This window comes from Lagopus muta, chromosome Z (genome assembly GCF_023343835.1).
Source record: "Lagopus muta isolate bLagMut1 chromosome Z, bLagMut1 primary, whole genome shotgun sequence".
In the NCBI taxonomy this organism is placed as follows: Eukaryota; Metazoa; Chordata; class Aves; order Galliformes; family Phasianidae; genus Lagopus; species Lagopus muta.
In genome coordinates this window covers 44,408,500-44,429,377 of record NC_064472.1, presented here as the reverse complement: position 1 = coordinate 44,429,377, position 20,878 = coordinate 44,408,500, and the positions used below count along the sequence as shown (strand labels likewise).

The 20,878-nt window shown below is 37.3% G+C and overlaps 1 protein-coding gene across 5 annotated transcripts in view; it reads left to right on the top strand.

Moving 5' to 3' along the window:
- RNF38 (ring finger protein 38) overlaps positions 1 to 20,603 on the top strand; it is a 91,162-nt gene extending 70,559 nt beyond the window's left edge. For 4 of the 5 annotated variants that reach the window (XM_048931023.1, XM_048931021.1, XM_048931019.1 and 1 more), the window contains 10 exons: positions 1,708 to 1,901; positions 2,274 to 2,487; positions 4,243 to 4,410; positions 7,758 to 7,928; positions 10,180 to 10,341; positions 13,363 to 13,469; positions 14,248 to 14,332; positions 15,783 to 15,904; positions 16,210 to 16,309; positions 20,159 to 20,603. In XM_048931023.1, the coding sequence (XP_048786980.1) occupies positions 1,795 to 1,901; positions 2,274 to 2,487; positions 4,243 to 4,410; positions 7,758 to 7,928; positions 10,180 to 10,341; positions 13,363 to 13,469; positions 14,248 to 14,332; positions 15,783 to 15,904; positions 16,210 to 16,309; positions 20,159 to 20,215 (1,293 nt within the window). In that variant the 5' untranslated portion in view covers positions 1,708 to 1,794 and the 3' untranslated portion in view covers positions 20,216 to 20,603. The remainder of the gene's footprint in view (positions 1 to 1,707; positions 1,902 to 2,273; positions 2,488 to 4,242; positions 4,411 to 7,757; positions 7,929 to 10,179; positions 10,342 to 13,362; positions 13,470 to 14,247; positions 14,333 to 15,782; positions 15,905 to 16,209; positions 16,310 to 20,158) is intronic. The other variant, XM_048931020.1, reaches the window with a different exon arrangement.
- The last annotated feature ends 275 nt before the right edge of the window (positions 20,604 to 20,878 follow it).

The window sequence follows — 20,878 nt, the reverse complement described above, 5'->3', positions numbered from 1 at the left end:
TTCTATTTTGCTGCACAGGTATCTGTTTTAAATATATTTAAAAAGTGGAATTCTTGAGTTACAGCTTTTTGAGTATATTGAATTCCAGTTACAAAAAGGCATGAAAATAATTTAGAAAAGAATCCGTAGGCAAATATATTTTGCTAGACGTTGTCCAAATTAAAACTGATCACTTAGAGGTCACTTATTTGCAAACAGAGATTTTATATATATATGTATTTTTAAGGTTCAATACTACTGCTTAGCTACTACAATTGTGAAGGCATCTTAGAAGCATACACAGAAAGTGGTGAATGCTTGTTCTTTGTATGAACATTAGTCTCATCTACCAGAGGCATCTGAAAGATTCAGAAGACAAGTTTGATTCCTATTTTGGTGTTTGGAATCAGAAGTTTGGTGTAGATTTTTAGGCAGACTTGCAACTTGAAGATAGAAGTATGAGAACTTGGTGTAAAACGCTGTTTGGGAATGCAAGTGAAAGGAACAACCAACTCTGTTCTTCTGTTTAAGGACCTCCTCCTTTTATTTACACAAATGAAAACTGTAGTTTAAGATGCTTTGCATCTTTGGGGAAAGAGTTGTACTTTATTGGCCATAATTATCTCATATTAGTTCATTTCCTACAGTCCATATTGCTTGTCTTCTCGTATGCTTTGAAGTCCAACATTGCTATTTACGTAGTCCCCAGGTTTGATATTAATATAGTTGCCTGGAATTTTTTTTTTTTGAGACTCCTATTACAGTGTTTTATCTGTGCTACTTGAGGTCAACAGTAGAATGCAGCATGGTAGTTCTTGTATTGCTTTTATTTTTCATGTGTTCAGACAGTGGGTTCTGGAGTGGAAAATTCTTGGTCATTTGTTAACAGCATGGGAGATTATAATTCTGATGGAAGAGAAGGTTGAAGCTCAGGAAGAGACTTTTATTGCCTTTGCTACTGGATTCTGGGACATCTGTGGGATTTTTTAGACAAGAATGGCATCTGTCTCTATTTAAATAGAGTCAGTAGCATGGTTGCACAGTGGAAAAGAGGTAGTTGTATTCAGAAGCAGCTGGGAGATCATTACTTGGAAGCAAATGGCTTTCGTATCACTAACATTGAAAACTAGGTTTTATGTAGTTCTGGATGAGTTTTATTGAAAGACATAGACAGGTTGGTGATTTTTTTTAGGTTTTTTTTTTTTTTAGATCATGTATCAGTATTCCCCAATGAAAATGTATACTAATAAGTAGAAAAATGTGCACCTGTGTGATAAGCTAGCAGAACTAAAATGGGCTGCAGGGCAAAGCAAATATCTGATTAACCATGACAGCATTGCCTTCACCAAAAAAAGGGAGGCAACACAGCACAGGCATAAAGGCTGGGCTTATGTATTTTCATGCTACTGTAACCCTTAAATGTAGGGACAAGGTGTACCTTATATTCCTCATATTACTCTCTTTCCTGATCATTTGGATTTGATAGACATTAGAATATTTGATGTATTCATGTTTCTGAAATATAATTTGGTTATTCTTCAGGAATAAGGGAGCTATCACAAATTTTTGTTAGAATAGTAATAAATAGATGATGACTTGCAGTTGATTAACTTGAAGGTGTTTCAGTGCAGTCTGCAGTAAGTGCTTCCTTCTAGCTGCACAGTAATCTTGAAACACAGTTGTAATTTACTCACCTGGAGATGCTTTGTTTGTTTCTCACTGGCACAGAGCGAAGACGGTCCCAGCCCCAAGCGACAACGCCTTTCCCATTCAGTCTTCGACTACACGGCGGCATCACCAGCCTCGTCACCACCAATGCGACCATGGGATATGACATCAAATAGGCAGCCTCCTTTGGCTCGGCCCAACCAACACCACTTCTCAGGGGAACGATGCAACACACCTGCACGAAACAGAAGGAGGTAAACAGGCTGTACAGACAGATAAACGCTTTTGATTCTTCATCTCGGCTCAAGAGAGGTGTTTAATACCATCAGTATTTCTGAGTAGATCACATGGTAAATACTTTTGTTTCCTTTGAGCTATAAATTGTTCTGAGCTGCAGTTTTATGCTGCTGGCTCGTGTCGAGATTTTTGTCCACCAGTATCCAGCAACACCTGAGCATTCTCTGCAAACCTGCTCTCAGTCTGCTCATCATCCAGTCTGTGTTCGTGTTTTGGATTGCCCCAAGCTTGGGCCTGCTGGGCATTTTAAAAAAATTTCTTGAAACTTCTTGTTGGCTTGTGGACTTGTGGCATTTATATAATCTCTAATCTTTTTAATGTGTTTTCAGTCCTCCTGTTCGACGTCAGAGAACTAGGAGAGATCGTCTGTCTCGACATAATTCCATTAGTCTAGATGAAAACTATCACCTTCTCTCCTATGGACAGCAGCAAGCAATAGAAGAGCCCCGAGCTTTTCGCCCACCGAATGTATCTCCTCGTATATTACGCCCAGCTGTTCACCCACCACAGCAGAATGCAGTGATGGTTGACATTCATGACCAGGTAAGAGGATTGGAGCTCAAACAGTGGGATGTTGAAGATGTCTTTTTTTTTCCCCCCCAAATGTTCAAGTTACCCCTTGTTTCCAGGTTAGTTGGCAGTGGAAGTCACATAACACTAAATTCTGTTAGACAGAGGGAGCTGTTTTTGGTGTATGAAGCAGAGTAGGCAGTGGGGACAAAAAATATCTGGTCCTAGTAAAGAAGATTGAAAGATAACAACTTTCCTATGCACATATTTCCATAGTGCTGTATGCCTCTGGCCCAGGTCTTTCAAATACAGTTCTTTTGCTTCTGAGGTTAATTAACTTCTCTAAGATGTGATACAGTAAATTTCTATTTCATATGAAGTACCTCTTCTTAGCATTGGTTATCTATAAGTTATTAAAATATATTGTTCAGAAGTAGAATTCATAATGCCAGTAATTGGTTGCTTACAAAACAGCAGTTGTGATAGTATCGTTGCGTAACCAGATAAGCCATCCAAACCTAATCAGCTCCTCCTTAAAGCATACGGGAAAAAAAGAGAGATCTGCAGTTGGTCCAGAAAGCAAATAATTTCTGAGCAGGAGACAGGAATAGGCACAGAGTTTATAGCTGAGGACCTGTAAAAGAAGTTGTTGTCTCTGGTTGTTCAGATCAGCAGGCTACAGTAGATGTGCTTTGGATTCTACGTAATTATGAACTGCTTGTCTGGATGTGCATTTCTCAAACTGCACGTACATAGAATTAAACTTTTAACAACCCTACTTAAAACATACTTGTATTCCATGCAGCAGCATACAACTGGGGAATTGTATTATGTATGCAGAACCACAGAGGGCAAGTGCAGGGATGGAAGCTAACCACCATGCTAACCATCTCACAACCTTACATTCTGGTGAACAACTTTACTGCTGCAATATCTTAAAAAATCAAAACATGCTCTTGCTTTGTGTTGCAAGATTACATCATGACAAGCCTGGATAAGCAGTTCTTCCATTTGGCTGCCTGTATCTTCCAAGCAACATCTGTGATCAGACTCACTGAGGTCCTCCATTGGTGATATTTTATACTTCAAAGACAGAACCATTTTAAGAGGTTATTTTTAATTCTTATTTTGAGCATTTCTAAGTCACAGCCAGCATTACACTGTTTGCCTAACTCTTCCACCAGAGCTAGAACCATGTCAGCCTCTCTCCTGAGAGGGGTTTCTATCTACCATGATGCACAGGTTTAGCCTTTAGGTTCCATTCAGTGATCCATGTTCCTATTTTGACCTCTGTTTCTGACTACACAATGCCAGTTCAGTAAATCAGCAGTCTTTAATTTAGTTATTCTCACCTCTTAATGAGCTGTTTGAATGGTTTCCACTTTAGCAGAACAAGAATGAAGAATGAGCTTCCCTGAAATAATTACTGTTTGTAAATCTGTGCTTCCTGACAATAAGGCTTTTCAATTTTGCCAAAGAATCAGAGATTTCTTATTCAGTATTCAAAAAAAAAAAAAAAAAAAAAAAAAAAAAAAAAGACTTCAAAATTTATCCTTTTAAAAAGAGATCCCTCTTTGCCCTGCCCAGAAAATACTCATCAGTAAGTAGTATATTGAGAAGAATATTTGAAAGAACAGGAATTACAGGCATGTGCCTCTTTTTAAGCACTCATTATGACTATGTTTTTTCCAGTATATGGGTAAAAGCTTTTTAATTTACTCAGCATGCTGTACAGTGCTGTTAAGAGTTTACAATAAGTTCTTACTACTAATTTTCCTTTTGCTACAGATCCATCAGGGAACAGTTCCTGTCTCCTACACAGTGACAACAATGGCTCCACATGGGATACCACTTTGCACAGGCCAGCACATCCCAGCCTGCAGCACACAGCAGGTCCCGGGGTGTTCAGTGGTTTTCAGTGGGCAGCACCTTCCAGTTTGCAGTGTGCCTCCTCCAGTAAGTGAGCTCTATAGTTAATCCAGCTTCAATTTTAGACAGAGGAATGGCAGGTACCATGAAGCTTTACTGTTTATGTGCTTTAATTGAAATGAAAAATACCCTTCTTTTTTTCTTCCCCTGAGGTGAATTGCAGTGGCATGTTAATATGGACCTTAGAACTGGTGGGCAAATGTATGTTGCTTATCTAATATTTGTATAGTGTGTGGCTGTTTATAGTATGAGGTCCTGATGGCTTTTAATTCAAACTGCAGTCTGGTTTATGATTCAACGTCAACACATGAGCTTTTTGCTTACTTTCATATATTTAGAAGAACGATTCTATGGTTTTTACTACTCAGCTTACCAAGAAAATATTACAGATAGCTTGTTTATGGATTGGTTATACACAAAGATGGTTGGATAGTCTGAAACAGCTTTTCTTCTGAAAAGAAGAAAAAGATCAGTAAAAGCTGAAAGGCTGAGCTGAAAATACTCTTGACAAAATTACTCTTTAATAACGATGTTTCTCTTAGCCTTTCTGGGAGTGAAATGAAGTGCCTTGATGGACTCACTTTTCTCACCTTTAAAATTGAAAGAATGTTGGTTGTTGTCTTAGAAAAGTTCATGTATCAACTCAGAGAGGCATGATTCCAGAGATTCTAGTTCGTAGCGTTTCCGTGCTATGCTATTCTGTAGAGAGTTCCCCACTAAGTCCAAACAAGTACTAGCGCTGAAGAAGTAGAGGAGATTACTCCAAGAACTTTCAACTGTATGAAGGAAAGTTGTGGAACCTGCTGAAAGAATTGCAGGGTTTTTTTTTTGTTTTACTATTTTCCAATATAAATCTGTAATATCAGACATACCAGCTTCATGTACTTGGTACATACATGTATAATGTTGCTGTATACATTGGACTCTTCCAGCTGTGCATTTGCCAGCAGTATATCACCTATATTTTCCTCTATTGCATGTTCTGTGACCAGAGGACATAAACAAGACTGTGGCACTGAAAAAAAACCTTTGTTGTGATCACCTGTTTCTTTATTTAAGCTGCCTGTTGAAGATTAAGGGTAGTGTGTGTTTAGGTTGTCCAGAAGCCATTTATCCTCCTGCAGCAAGACCTCAGGCATACTGCTTGCCAGTCTGAAATATGTGTACGTTATTTCCCTTTACCTTTCAAACTGTTGAAAATCTGTTACTTGAGTTTCTATTCCTGAGGTAAAGAGGGCTTTTTCCTTCTACTTGTAGTGTGTTTAGTGTAGAGGAAAACTATCTCGGAGTGAGTACTCAACAATTGAAACAACAGCTGGATATCAAAATCAGCAAAGCAAGAAAGCAACATGACTAGAGTCAGGTTCTTCCTTCTCATTCATGAAATTGTGGAAGGCAGTGGTAGTCATTATTTTTTTTCTTAAGACAGAAAAAAATCCAGTTCTGCAGCTTCTTTTGTACAGAGTGACCCATTTCATTAAGTCTTTTGGTGTTGGGAAAGCCAAAATCAGGCACAGGTCTTAAGACGGAGTAGGCATCAAACAGGGACAGAATCCCCTACCTTGGCCCATTACCTGTACTTTTAGTAATGCAGCCCAGTATGCAATAAGTTGTCTTGACTGCAAGAATATGCTACTGTCCTTGTTGTACTCCTGTTTGATTTGCCCACTAGGATCAGATTTTTTTTCCCTGTAAGTCCACTCCAAAGCCAGTCACAAAATCTTACTCCATCAGATTCTTCTGTTCCAGTTCCAGATTTCATATTTTGCCATAATAATGCTCTTGTCATACAATTTCTCTATCCTATAGGAGTACATCTGAAAGGCAGCCCTGCCCTCTAGGACATTTCCTTACCCAACTTCACTTGTGAACTCCCCAGTATCATTTTGTCACTTTAACAAAATTTGTCTCATATATCGTGTATGTAACTATAAAATAATCTAATGTCATTTATGAAATACAGTCATTGATTCTAAAACCTGTAGAATCATATGTTCAAACAACAGAAGATTTCCAGAAACTTGAATGAATAAACAATAGGTTTCATTTATTTCCTCTTAAAAGATCATGCAACCTCATTGGCTCTGACTTAGCACAGATTGTTCCTAGCATATTAACTGCAAGTAGCTACAATATCTTCACTGCATGAAATCTTGGAGTCAAACATATTTTAAGATGTTCCCCAGATGTATTTCCTATTCTATAGGGGTGTGGTGTTGCACCTGTGAATTTAGCTTCAGAGAACAGTTTTGAGTTCAGTAAAATACAGTAACAATTTTATTTTAACAGCAAAAATACTTTTTATAAAAAAAGCTAGGAACTGCAAGTGAAGTGTCTGCATCTAAAAACGTCAAATTAATCTGTTACTGATTCAGTGTATAAAGATTTACATTTGGTGGTGATTACAATAAATGAGGCAATGATTCCACCTTCACTAATGTAAGCTAATCTTAAACTAGACCTTATTCCCACTTTGCTGTTGTAGTCAGCATGCACAGTATGTGTTGTGTAACAAGACAAAAATAGTGAGAGATCAGAACTGATTGTTCTGCATTACTTTGTACAATTTGATAGGTTTGCTGGTAGGGTGATGGAATTTTAAATATAAAACTCTCAATAAGCATCTTTTTTCATTTAAAACAAAGATATACTGTTGTTTTCAGCTAACAAGTATGTTATAAATTGCTCTTTTAATGAGCAAAAATTTAGCACAGATGTCTGGCATTTGGATAACAGATCAAAGAACAGGAAAAAGAATAAAGGATTTCATGTTCCTCCATATCTAGAATTGGAAGTAAAACCGAGCTCTTCCAGGAAGCACATTCCTGCTTACCTGCAGTGCATTCATCGCTTCTGTGTTGTATAAGTAGTTCCAAAGATTAGAGAGAAAAAGCTGTTTCTGCAGTAAGTATATCTCAGCCTCCTTCAAAGCATAAGACTACCATCAAAATGGAGAACTGAGTTAAGAAAGATGTTTTGAGGCAGTCTGATGGCTAGCAGTCCCTCAGCTACATTTATATCTTTAAATGCTTGGAACACTTGTTTAGGAATGTCATTTTGAAGGTAAAACATGCAAGGAAGCTAGTACGGTACACATACCTACTCTTTACTCAGGAGTCCATCTACTAGTGAAAATCCTATTGAAAATCCCAACTCCCATTGAATTTATTGCTAGGAGATATCACACCATGGTTTGAGTCTGTGGTATGCTAGTCACTTTGCATTTCAGTTAATATTTTTGTGTATTTAGGAAGTTTTTCCAAGGGATCAAGAGAAATGCTTTCTCTTAATTATATCTTTCCATGATAAATGGTGCACTGTTCTCTAGGAACTTTGTGCTAGAGACTAAAAAAAGTGTTTTCATTTTATTTCAGATGCTTCAAGCGTGCTCAGTTCAGCACCTTCCAGTACCATATGCAGCATTTCCACCCCTTATTTCTAGCGACCCATTCCTTTTGCACCCTCCTCATCTGTCTCCGCACCATCCTCCTCACTTGCCTCCCCCAGGACAGTTTGTTCCTTTCCAAGCACAGCAGTCACGTTCGGTAAGTAGTGCTTCTTTCTCTCTCTCTCTCTCCTTAGAATTGGTGTGGCTGGAGGTGCAAGTGGTACTGATAACTAATTCAGGAAACTGATTTTGTTGAAAGTAACAGGTTTTTGCACATTTGCTTCCTTAGCAAGTCCTTCAACTACTTAGTGTGAAGATGAAGAAATAATTTTAAAATTCACTACTTCTTTTTGAATTTCATCAGTTGCTATCAATGCAGTTTCTCCCTAAGACTTCACTTTTTGTTGAAAGATGTATATCCTTACCACTGTCTTCAAATTCTTCTTTTTCAGAAAGCCATAGGGAAGTTAATCTCGTTATATGCTTCCTCTGTATTACTTCTCAGTTAATTTTTAAATGGACAGTGTTTTCACTAAAACATGATGACCTAAAAGCTTCCAAACATACTCAAGAGTTTGTAGTCTCTCCCCTTCTATTAATTACTTGCAAAAGTTTTTTGCTCAAGCAGATTTGTCTTAGCAATGGGGACTATGCAAACAGGGAAATGTGACTGACTGAATCTGAGGAGCAAAATTAGATTTTTATTTTCTGGCATACAGTTTTTACTGTAGGGTTCTCTCTAGCCCATATGGGTTATCTCCCATTCATTTGTTTGCCCCTGTTCCCAGAAGATGCCTATATGTTATTAACGCAGAAATGGAAAACAGTTTTGTTGTTACTAGAAGATTTCTATAGACCTGCACTGCCGTACCTAAGGTATGGCTAACTGATGCAATAGCTCTGTTAAAGTAATGGGAGAACATCTGGAAAAATAGTTTTCAGTGGTAATCTTTGTAAGACGTTCTTTCAGAAAATGTGTGAACTTTGATTTTAGCTTCAGTTGCTGACATAGGTTATTGACTGGATTTGACTTTCAGCTCTGGCAAATAGCCAGTATTTCAGTGCTTTGAGAATACGTTGGCTTAAAAGTTTGTACTGCATGAAAGGGAAACAGAATTTTGCTTTGCTGCCAGAATACGGATTTCTTTGCTGAGTTTCCTTAAATGAGGAATTTAGCATTAGAAACAGAAAGATGTGTTAATGAAACAGTGACTGCTCTTGAATGTTTCTTGGGAACTGTTGAACCTGACATATCAGAGAATTTTAGGGGTTGGACCTCTGGAGATCATTTAGTCCAACCCAATGTTAAAGCAGATTCCCTAGAGTAGGTTGCGCAGGAAAGCATCCAAGTGAGTATTGAACTTCATTTCCAGAGAGGGAGACTCCGCTGCCTCTATGGGTGGCACATCGCCCTCAAATCATGGAATCATAAAGGCTAGAGAAGATCGTCAAGGTGATCTAGTCCAACCACCAACCTATCACCACCATGCCCACAGTAATGCCAGTGTCACATCCATATACAGTTCTTGAGCACCTCCAAAGGTGGTGACTCCGCCACCTCCCTGAGCAACCTGTTTGAATATCTCACCACTTTTACTATGAAGAAATTTTTCCTAGTATCCAACCTGAACTTACCCTGATGCAACTTAACGCTGTTACCTTTCATCCTATTGTAAGTCTCCTAAGACAGTAGGCCAACCCCTACCTTGCTACAGCATCCTTTCAGGAAATTGGTGAGAGTGATAAGGTCTTCCCTGCCTGCTCATGGCCAGCTTGTTGTCCACCAGGACACTCAAGTCCTTCTCTGCACAACTGTGGACGTACTACAATTAACTAGATTACAGTATTGAGCTGGAATCTCATGGTTGTCTGTTCTTGATAGGATTGCTTGCACTATCCTCCTAGGAGAGATCTTGCTTGATTACTGTATCATTCACAGTTTAATGGAATCACTGTGTTCACTCTCCTCTTTTCAGACTGTCTAAACCAATTTCAGTTCTTGTCTTTGGTTTGTTTTTTTCCTCTCTTTCGTAGTTGTTAAATGAAAGCAGCCTGGCAAGAAAGAGAGCAAATATTTGTCCTACAAAATGCAATAGACAGGAAATTATAGCTATTCCAATATTTGCTAGATGACATAAATTCCTGGTCATTTAGCATGACTAGCTGGAAAAATTGAATTAATACCAAAAGTATGTTGTCTTCACTTTTTGGTAATGTTAATGATGCAGGAGTTGGTCATACTGTTATTCTGTGAATGTGAGTATTATTTTACTTATAGTTTTTTTTATCCTGTAGAATTGACTACAGCAGCTCAGAGTATACATGAGATTGCAGTTCTTTAGGGGGAAAATATTATATCTCATTATTGCAGCAAATATATGTATGTTTGGGTTGTTTTTTTTTTTTAGCCATTTCAAAGGATAGAAAATGAAGTAGAACTACTTGGAGAACATCTTCCTGTAGGAGGTTTTACATATCCTCCCTCAGCTCATCCACCAACGTTGCCTCCCTCCACCCCTCTCCAGTTCTTAACTCATGATCCTTTACACCAGGAAGTGTCATTTGGCGTTGTAAGTATTGTTTTACATGCTATACTCTCAGTCATGCTGTTAGCTGTCTTGCGTTCAAATATGTAGTATATTTTGTCAGAAACTTGCACTTCTTGCAGTTGTGGTCCATTAATGACTACATACTGCAATATTTTAAGTTCATTTTACTCAAGCTAACTATAGCCAGTATTGTTGATATCAGTAAATGATTTCTGATAACATTATCTAGAGAGACAGTGATAGTAGTTACTTTGAAAACATTTGCATGTTGACAAGATTGCTACTATAGAAACTAGTTAGTGTTTAGAAAAGCTGTTGCCATGTATGCTGTTGCTAGTTTGTCATCCGTACTTTGAGTTTCTACAAGTCAGAAAACCAAGAATTTTTAAGAACATTGATTTGTTGTTTTTTTTTTTTTTTCTTCCTGGAATGTTTGAGATACACAGACAAGCAGTTGTATAGATCAATTCCACACTACAGGCTATATTATATTACAGAAGTAGTCAGAGTGTTTTTAAGACAACTTTCTGTATGACTGTAGGCAGTTCAACTGCAAGATCATGAAACAATTAAACATGGTGCAAGATTAAATCCGTGCTGTAATTTGTGTTTCCAGTATCTCTACTACCTCTAGGGTCTTTGCGGTGCACTTTGGTCTGTTGGGTTTGATTTTTTTGTTGTTGTTGAAAAAGCCTTTCCCCTGTGTGTAATGCTTGAAGAAATAATGTTACTTGGTATTTTTTTTTTTTTTTTAATATTTGACCTATGCGTCAAGTTGTCATAAAGTTTTAGAAGCACAGTGGTGCTTCAGCCTTTAAATGAAAATGAAACTTTAGAACCTGCAACAACAGAACATAGAGCTAGCTTTTCTTTATTAGTCACCTTGAAATCATGCACCATAGTTAATGTGAATGGTCTTCCCAGGAAATTTTCAGTCACTATGATACACTTTCAAATACACTTACAAAACTTCTGTATGTTGCCTGAATTTTATTACAACAACTTCAAAGATGTTTGTGAATTTCTAAGTTCAGTCCTTAAAAACAGATAGCAAATAAGTAGCACATTTATGCAGGTCACATGTTATTTTTCCTCTGTGGTGCCTTAATTCTGGGTTGTGTACTGCTGAGGGGTGGAATAAGGGTGTAATCTTGATCTTTTGTAAAGGAATTCTAACTATTTTTAAAATTTTTCCAGTGATTCAAAGTGATTTTAAGAAAAGCTTGGTATTCTTTAAACTATCACTAGTGTTCTAGTTATATTAAAATTATAATGGAATGGCTACATCTCTGATTTTCTTTAGGTCAGTTAACTGAAATCTGAGCACAGCACTTTTTAATGATATTCTGGATCACAGAATTCTCAAAGCTGTAAAGCTAGTGTTTACTCTGTCTAGTGTGAGGTCTTTTCTTTCAAGAAAAAGACCCAATTTTTCCACATTGTGTTCATGTTAATATGTAAATCTAATGTAAAACTGTGGCTATCTATTAGGTATATTTATCTTGTAAACTTAAGGGTCTTTAGATTAGATATTGGTGGTGTTGAGCTTTTCTGTGTTCAAACATGGAAGAATAAATACTGGTTAATAAAAATTTTGAGTGTTCTTTGTTCCAAAGAAGTAAATGCCTCAAAGCTTTCAAATATTAATGCAATAATGGTTCATCAATTTCAACTTTAAAAATTAATAGACACTTCTTGTATCTTAACTATTTCTGGGGGGAAAAAAAGTTATTATTATATGGAAAATTTCTACCATTTATGTCCCTGTTCTTTTAGGTAAAACAAGGGATTACAAAAAATAATACTGAAAACTCAAACGTTTAAGTGAAGGGCTTGGCATGCAAATGAAAAACAATTAAAGCCCTGTTTTATCCTTGTCAATTGAAGCTGTAGGCTTGAGAGCCTCTGTAAGCATTGTCCATATGCAGAAACTGTACAAACTTGCTCTACAGATAGCATAGCTTTATTTTCAGTGTAATTGTATGCTGCTGCTTCTTTAACTCCGGATCAGAGATTCTGCTGTAGTGCATAGTGGTGATGCTCCCTACTCCGTAGTAATCTTACACCAATTAAAGAATTTATGAAGAGAACAGCTACAGACCTTTAAGGGGGGTTGTTATTATTTTTTGTTTGTAGTTTTAAAGATTTTTCTTCATCCTGTGCACAAGTCTGCATAATAGCACTGAGCCTAAAAGCTGAATTGTTACAGAAGACTTTTCCAAAAGAGACAGTAGTTCAGGTCTTATCTTCTTCCCAAAGCCTCATGCACATGCGAACTATGCAGAAAATGTCTTGCAAGGACTTCTGCTGTGTGTTACTACTTTTTCACATGGAATGGTGTGATTCCATTACTGACAGGAATTTTAGCTTCAAATTGAAGAGCTGAGGCTATTTGAATATAATCAGTGTCCAAAATAGCTGGATTTCTTTAAATGACGCTGCATGGAAAGTGGTCTTTGATATTCAGATTCCAGTTTGGTTAGGAAAACCAAATACTGAATCGCAGGATAACAAAGTGGTTGAGGTTGGAAAAGGGCCCCTGGAGGTCCTCTGGTCAAATCCTCTGTCCTCAAGCAAGGACACCTAGAGCTATTTGTCCAGCACCATCTCCAGGTGGCTTTTGAAGATCTCCAGGGAGGAGACTCTACAAACCTCTCTGGGCAACCTGTTCCAGTGCTCTGTCACCTGCACAGTGAAGAAGTGCTTCTAGATGCGCTCCCGTGTTCCAGATTGTGCCCGTTGCCTCTTGTACTGGCACTGGGCACCACTGAAAAAGAGCCTGGCTCCATCCTCTTTGCACCCTCCCTTCAGGTATTTGTACCTATTGATGAAATTCCCTCCAAGTCCTCTCTTCTCCAGTCTGAACAGCTCTCTCAACCTCTCAACCTCATAGAAGAGGTACTGCAGTCCATCATCTTGGTGGCCCTGTGCTGTACTCTCTCAGTACCTTCCTTTCTCTGTTTTGTACCTGGAAGCCCAGAGCTGGGCGCAAGTACCAGTCCCAAAGGTTTCAGAGGAAGCTTATTTTCTTCTCTCTTGCAGCCTTACCCACCGTTTATGCCTCGAAGACTCACAGGGCGCAGCAGATACAGATCACAGCAGCCAATACCTCCACACCCTTACCATCCTAGTCTACTACCTTATGTGCTGTAAGTTCAAAGTATATTTGCTTCCATGTAGGTTATTACAAAGTAATGTGAGTTAACCAGTCCTCTCAACCTGTAGTTTTTATGGTTGGACTCTAATAGAGAGTAGACAGTTCTGCTGCACCAGATCGGAGAAAAACTTCCATATCTATGTAAAATTTCCAACCTGCTTTGGATAACACATGCACTTGCACGAGGGAAAATACAAGTGCAGTTTTGTCCAATGTAGTTCTGTGCCTGCAGTGTGTCTTTTTTCTGAACTGTGTGCATAAAGATGTTTGAGATAAGTAAATTCAAAACTTACTTCGTGGATGCTTTTATGGATTTAATGATTAAGCTGTAGTGTGAAGTCCTAAGAGTCTTTAATCAAAATAGTTTGGTTTTGTTCTTAACAGAATCATTATATTTTATCCACTTAAAGAAATAAAATATTTAAGTCCAGAGCCAAATCCAATCCATCATCAGTACTAGCTTTCCGTAATGTGTGATAATCAAGAGGTTCGTTTTCGTAACAGTTCTAAGTCTTATTCTAAGTATCACTTAAGATATGCATGCAGTTTAAAAGGCAGCACTGCCAGGATCAGGAAGTGGCAGAACCAGCTTCTCTCTTGATTCTTTCACTTCAAGCATCAGTTCTTGATTTCAAACATAAGATTTCCGTCAGTTCTGAGAATATGTAATTCTGAAAGGGATCAGTAAGATAGCTTTGGCAGTGCCACAGGTTTCTGATATTTCCTTCAGCGAGATGCTGAGCCTTATACTTTGTTTGCTCTCATGGTAGATCAATGTTCCCAGTTCCACCTGCAGTTGGACGAGCTTTCAGCATTGAGCTGGATGTGGAAGATGGAGAGGTAGAAAACTATGAGGTTGGTATGAAAACAACAACTATTTTTAAAGAATTAAATTATAAATTATGTTTTCAGTCTTGTTTATGGCTTTCAAGAAAGTATAATAACTGCAAAGACAAAATCCAGAGATCATCCTCTTGTTTGTTTGTAGTACTGGATATTTGAAGTGCTTAACTTTTTGTCTCATTTCTCTTCCCCAGACTAGTAATCATTAACTAGTTCAGTCTTTGTGTTCTTCATATTACTCTTCCTCTTTTGAATTGTAATTGATTTTAAATGTCAAACAAAAATAAAGCACATTCAAAAGAGAAGTTACTTGAGTAACTACAGAATAGTGTTAATATCACAGGATGAATTGATTTAAGTGTAACAGTTATAAAGCCATTTTAGTGCCTTTTCTTCTTTACCCTCAGGAGGATACATTATTTCACATCTACAGATGCAGAACCATCCTTAATATCCTAGGTACTCATGGGACAGTCCAAGCTGTTGTATCTTTGCTGGTTCTAGGACTGTAGGATTCCCTTGGGCTTCTCTTCAAATACTTTTTCTTTCAAATACTCTTATTTGGCATCTCTTCACCTGTGCTCCTCTGAGGAGCAATCTGTAGTAACAGCACATGTGCTAGTTTAACGGTGAGCATTACTGTAGTAACTTCTGTGCTAGTTCTGAAGCATCATCATCTTGTTTTGGAGACTTTGGGCCCTCAGATTGAAAATATTAGAAATGACTGTGATCGTAAATGGTTTGCAGATTTCAGCAACTCTTAATTTTTGATTGCTTTCATTCTCCATCAAGCTTGTTGTGGTATTTTTTCACTAAAAAAAATAGACGGAGTGTAAGTTATATGTGACAGAGAGCAATTAATTGCATGACTCCTCATTGCTATGTTTGACTCATAGAAAAAGGAGCATAGAAGTTCAAAAAAAAGTACTTAAACCTCAATGGTATGAATTCATTTTTGAGATTGATGATAAAATCTCCACCTCTCAATTGATCTAGCCCAAGGTGTGGAGTGGGAATCAGAATTTGTCCCCTGAACTCTTGTGTTTCTCTCACAGAACCAGACTCATAGTGTATTAGTAGGAAGTAAATGTGTTGACTTTTTTTTTTTTTCTGCTTACCCCCACTATTAATTTTATAGTGGGATGAAGTGGATCTTACAGAAACGACATACATACCAACCTGTGTATGCAAGCATAGGAGTAGTTTGAAGTTTCATTCTGGATTTTGAAATCCCAAAGAAATACCCTGCGTAATTCAGAAAGATGTTTGGAAGAGGAGGATGCACAAATCTTCCTATTGAATCTTATTTTATAGGGGAGAGCTAAGCTTCTAAACATTTATTTATAAAGGGTGGTTTGTGTGCCAGGTTATGTAGTGCTGTGTAACAGCATCTCCACATCTCATGGAACCAGAATTTGTTTAAGCAGCGAATTTTTAAATGTCTAATGTCCATGTTTTGCAGGCCCTGCTGAATTTGGCAGAACGCCTGGGAGAAGCCAAACCACGAGGACTGACGAAGGCAGACATTGAACAACTCCCATCCTATAGGTTCAATCCAAACAACCACCAGTCAGAACAGACACTGTAAGTACACATCTCTCTTTCAAAATTACATCGTTTATCTGGCTGTATTTTCATTTCTTTAGACTGCAGCCTCCACTGCACTATAGGAACTAAAAGCAGTGATTATCAGTAAACAGTTTTATTAATTAAAGACAGAACTCATTTAGTATTCTCAGTTTACATCACTACACTGCTCATCCTCAAACACAAACAGGTAACTGTTGTAACTGCTGCGATGCTGCAGTTGTATGAGCAAGGTTGTGTGTGACATATATGTTTGGTGTTCTTAAATAGCAGATACATTTGAATTTTGCTGTCTTTTTTAGGTGCGTGGTGTGCATGTGTGATTTTGAGTCAAGGCAGCTACTTAGAGTCTTACCCTGTAACCACGAGTTCCATGCCAAGTGTGTTGATAAATGGCTTAAGGTAAAAAAATAAAGTTTTAGAGGGAATTCATTATGTATGGATTTTGAGGTGGGATGGTTATTGTTTTGGGATTTGGTTATTTTGCTGTTCTTCATTTCCTCTTATTTCACTTTTGTCCAATTTTAGAGTAGAAATGCCAGCAGACTTGAGAGCACTATATAGCTATGTTATTTTTTTAATGATTGATTCAGTATGTTTCTTTACAATCCTTGGCATAAGGAAAAAGGAACATAAAGAGAATAGTTTTCATGGTCAGATCTGTCTGTTTTCCATTTCCACAAAACAATGGAATTCAACTGTGAATTCAGCTTTAAATTCACAAATACACAAATCAAAAAAGAAATGATGTGGTAACATAAGAAGTACAAATTAGAGCTTCTCTGTTGACAGTGAATTTGTTTTCAATATCGTGTAGCAAAGAGCAGATCATACTTCCTTCCTGTTTTGCTGTCAGTGTTAGGTTTTGAGGCACATCAAATACGTTGTGTGTGTGTTTGAGTTAATACATACATATTTATGTAAATGTAATATATGCCAGTAAGATTTAACCTGTAATTATGGTTTTACATTATTAAAATGTGATCTTTCAAAACAACTTGAGGAGAAATGAAAGGATCTGGAAGCTGGATAGCTCAGTAAGGTGACAGAATAAAGGAACTAGGCATGAAGAACAGGAGATGTAAATAAGTGGATGACAGCATGCAGAACGTCTCTACAAATTGCATTAGCCAGACATATTGCCAACAAGGTGTGGATTCCTGTCTTGTTGCACCTTTTTTTCTGTGTTTTATTCTCTTCAGCTTTAATTTAATCTGTGTGCACAAAATTGAAACTGCGATGATTGTGTTAAAAAAATATACTGGAAACAGTCTGTGGAGAGACATATAAATGCAATCTGCTGGAAAAAGAAATTAAAAAGCCCTTGGCTGTTTAGTTCATAGCAGCAAGAAAATGCCTATCTTTGGCATACACTGAAATATTTGTGCAAAGAATGAAAAATCAAATTAATACTGACAGCATTCTTTCAGCTATCTTTTGGTAGAACTATTGTCCTTTAGTATTTGAATCCACATACATGACAACCAGCGAGAGGAATATAAACATCTAGTTGTTTTATTTTCAGATTTAGTAAATAGAATAATCATAATAAAGAAAAACTAAAGAAGATGTAGGCTGTTGAAAGTGGCTTTCTTCACTGTCCCCTATCTCTGTGCTCAGGAAGTGTTCGCACTAGATTCGTAAAACCTTTTTGATGCATAAAACTTCTTAAGTGGTTTATGCAGTTGACAAAGTAACCACAGATAGTACTCAGTTTATTTTGTGGAAAAAATAAATTTTTTCATTGGACTTCACACAGCCTTTGATACAGAGGACTTTGTAAGCTCATGTACATTAAGTTAGTTACATAGATCTTAAAGAGAAAGCTCTTCCCAGGCTGTTAGTGCAGAAAACGTGCATCTCATGCAGGGAGCCACTGATCTGCAGATTACTAAGAGTTGGGAAAATACAGCAGGGAAGTATAATGCATGCTTGTCATGTTCCTTGTGCTCTTTGTTATGTGTTTTTGGTCGCAAGAGTCAGGCAGTTAAATGAATCTTTTTTGGGACTCAGTGTGGCAGTTCTGAAGTTGCATTCAGTACTTTGAGTTGGTAGTGAACTAGCAATTGAATTCAGATCAGCAAACTAAAAAAACCCAGAACCTATTTTAGCCTTTATTTTACAATCTTAAATGTTCTGTATTAATGAAAAAACTATTATGACCTAATCCAGATGCCTCTCCCAAGTTAGGAACCACTTATTTTCGAGTAGGTCTGAGTGTGGTATTGTCTAACTTATCAGAGAAAAAGGTTGTAACCTTAAGCATGAGCTTAAGCAGAATGAGATGAAAGATGTGCAATGTAAACTTAAGGGGGGTGCAGCTGCATCCACCAAAAATGGCTTGTATTGGCCTAACATGTCTAGCTCATTTTGCATCCAATTTTAAGACAAGGATAAAGCATCGTAAAGCATCGTTGCTAAATCAGTCTGTTTATACCACATAGGTTTAGTTGCACTATAGGAAGATGCTGTGTAAAATAAAGATTATTTTGCTCTGCAAACCAGAGTAAATGACCTGTATAACTTCAGCCTATTTTAGCTAAAGCCTGTACCTACAGTTAAAGCAGCCACCAACTGGAAGTGAGGGCAACTACAGGATATTGTGGTTTATAACTTTTTGTTTTTGTCCATTTCCTTATGCATGTATTTTATATGTTGAGAGTATAGATGTGTTCATGTCCATGTAATTCACAACATCCGATCAATATCATACTGATAAATACACAAGAAAAATAATACTTTTAGCTTTTAGTACTTCAAACCTAAAAAAGCCACCTCCCAAAAAATCCAAACCCTAAAAATATCAGGAGTCATGTTAAAGAGCAATGTTTCGTGCTACGTTGGTAAGTACTTAATTGTTTATCTTGCAGTTATCCCTTGAGTCATTAATTCATTGAATTTTGAAGAACTTGCCAATTATTTTAAAAATTACATAAGCTGAACTATACGTAGAATAATGCAAAGTAGCAACCAAGTGATGGTATTGTTCTCAAGTAACTGCAGAACTGCAGGAGAGAGAGCAAGAAATAATCGATGATTCTCTAGCCGTGCTTTATAGAAACTATGAAATTATTAAATGCAACATAAACTGTATATCATTAATAACAGAAGTAATAGGAAAAATATTATTCATTTTAATTATTTTATTAAGAAATGCTTTTTAGTCATGGCATGCTACTTCCATTGACATTTACGATTCATACTTGAAATGTGTGGTAATGATTTCTGTGTTGGGACAGGGGGAGCCATGTTTTCTATTGCTGTGAGTTTTGTGTTCATTGAAAAGTTTGGAAAACTTGGAGCTGAGGGTGGTTGGATTATTTTGTAGTTGTGGGCATTGTGAACTACAGAGTCTGGGACAGGAAGGAGTTACTCTCCCTCTGCCCTTTGCAAAGTAAATGTTGTGTCATAAATGTGACACGTGTTGTTTCTGCTGTTTATCATTACTTTTTTCATTTGAAATTATGTCTTCATTTACAAAGAGAAAGAGAACCCAAAAATACTCCCGGTAGCTCAAGGAATGTTACCTTTCTTTTATCTGTCCTTTTTAAGGAAGCTGTAGAAAGTTGATGGATATGTATTTTCAGTGAGCGCTTTAACGAAGGGATAAAGTTAGGCCTCCTTTTCTGTGTGTTATTACCTGGGCTTTGAATTTTAAAACCTATTTAATCAGATCATCTCCCTTCTTTTCTTTTTTACTGAAATCCCTTCTGTTTTTCACTGCTCTGCCTTTAGCTTTTACCAACTCTGTTCAATGAGTTTCTTTAAGAATAACTGGATAAAGAGAGCATGAAGAGATGTGGTCACTGATCAGCACAGCTTGTGACAACATGGCACCTTTGTTTAATAGTTTAGGGCATTTATTGCCAGTCCAAAGTGACTTGCTTGATTTTGATGGGTTCCACTGAACACAGAGTACCCCTTCCTATTTGCTCCCTTCTGATTGCAGCTTACAGTAACAGCATATCCACATTAGTATAACCACTGCACTTAGAACAAAGCCCAGTTCGCTGCATTTCTTTTATCTATTTAATATTAAAAAGCCTCTTTTTTTTTTTTTTTTTGTAAGTGCAGTTATGAATTGAGAGACTTAAAACTCTGAAGTAACGAAGTGGATGAACACACCTTGTCATTTCTTGCTTTTGAGTAGTCTTGAGCTTTGAAAGTAGCAGCATTGTTATCACAGATGTTCCATGTCGTACACATGTGTTTGTCATTACAGTAAACCCTTTTTTGTTTCTGGTTTTGCAGGCAAATCGTACCTGCCCAATTTGCAGAGCTGATGCTTCAGAAGTGCATCGTGATTAGAGTGACCAATCTAAGAGCACAAATCTGGTTTGGGTGTTCCTGGTCATGTGTATATATGAACTATCTATTGAACTTACCCATGTGGCTTCCAGCCTTTTCCTTTACACAAAAGGGTCAGTGGACCTTACTTTGCACTGTGTGAACTTAATCAATTATAAAGCTTATAACTAGTCTTCACATCTACGGGATTGTTATACTAACAGTGTGATTGGAACTCCAAAGATTTTTTTCTTTAGCTTAATTTTGTGTGTGCACTAACATTCCCTGGTTTTTGTGTGATCATTCTGAGTGTTGCTGCGAGATTACTGTGGACGTGATCTTTTAGCATGTGCTTTTATAAAAAAGAAAAAAGAAAAAAAAAAAAAAAGTGGTAGCTCCAAACAGTATAGCAATCTACCTTATATAGAGCCTTCAGATACTGTGAGTGGGAGTGAGTGGTGTGAATGTTTGCTTGTGAGAGGATGGGTGAAGAGTGCTTGGGAATGAGTGTGCATGTGTGTTTGAGAACCTGTATACCAGCATGTGCTGAGAACGTATGTGTGTAGTATTAATTATGCTGCAATGTATAATCTTGTGTGTTATTTAAACAGTACTAGTACTGTACACTGGTTCCTTTCCTTGTGTTTGCAGTTGCACACAAAATACAATGGGTGCAGCAATTAC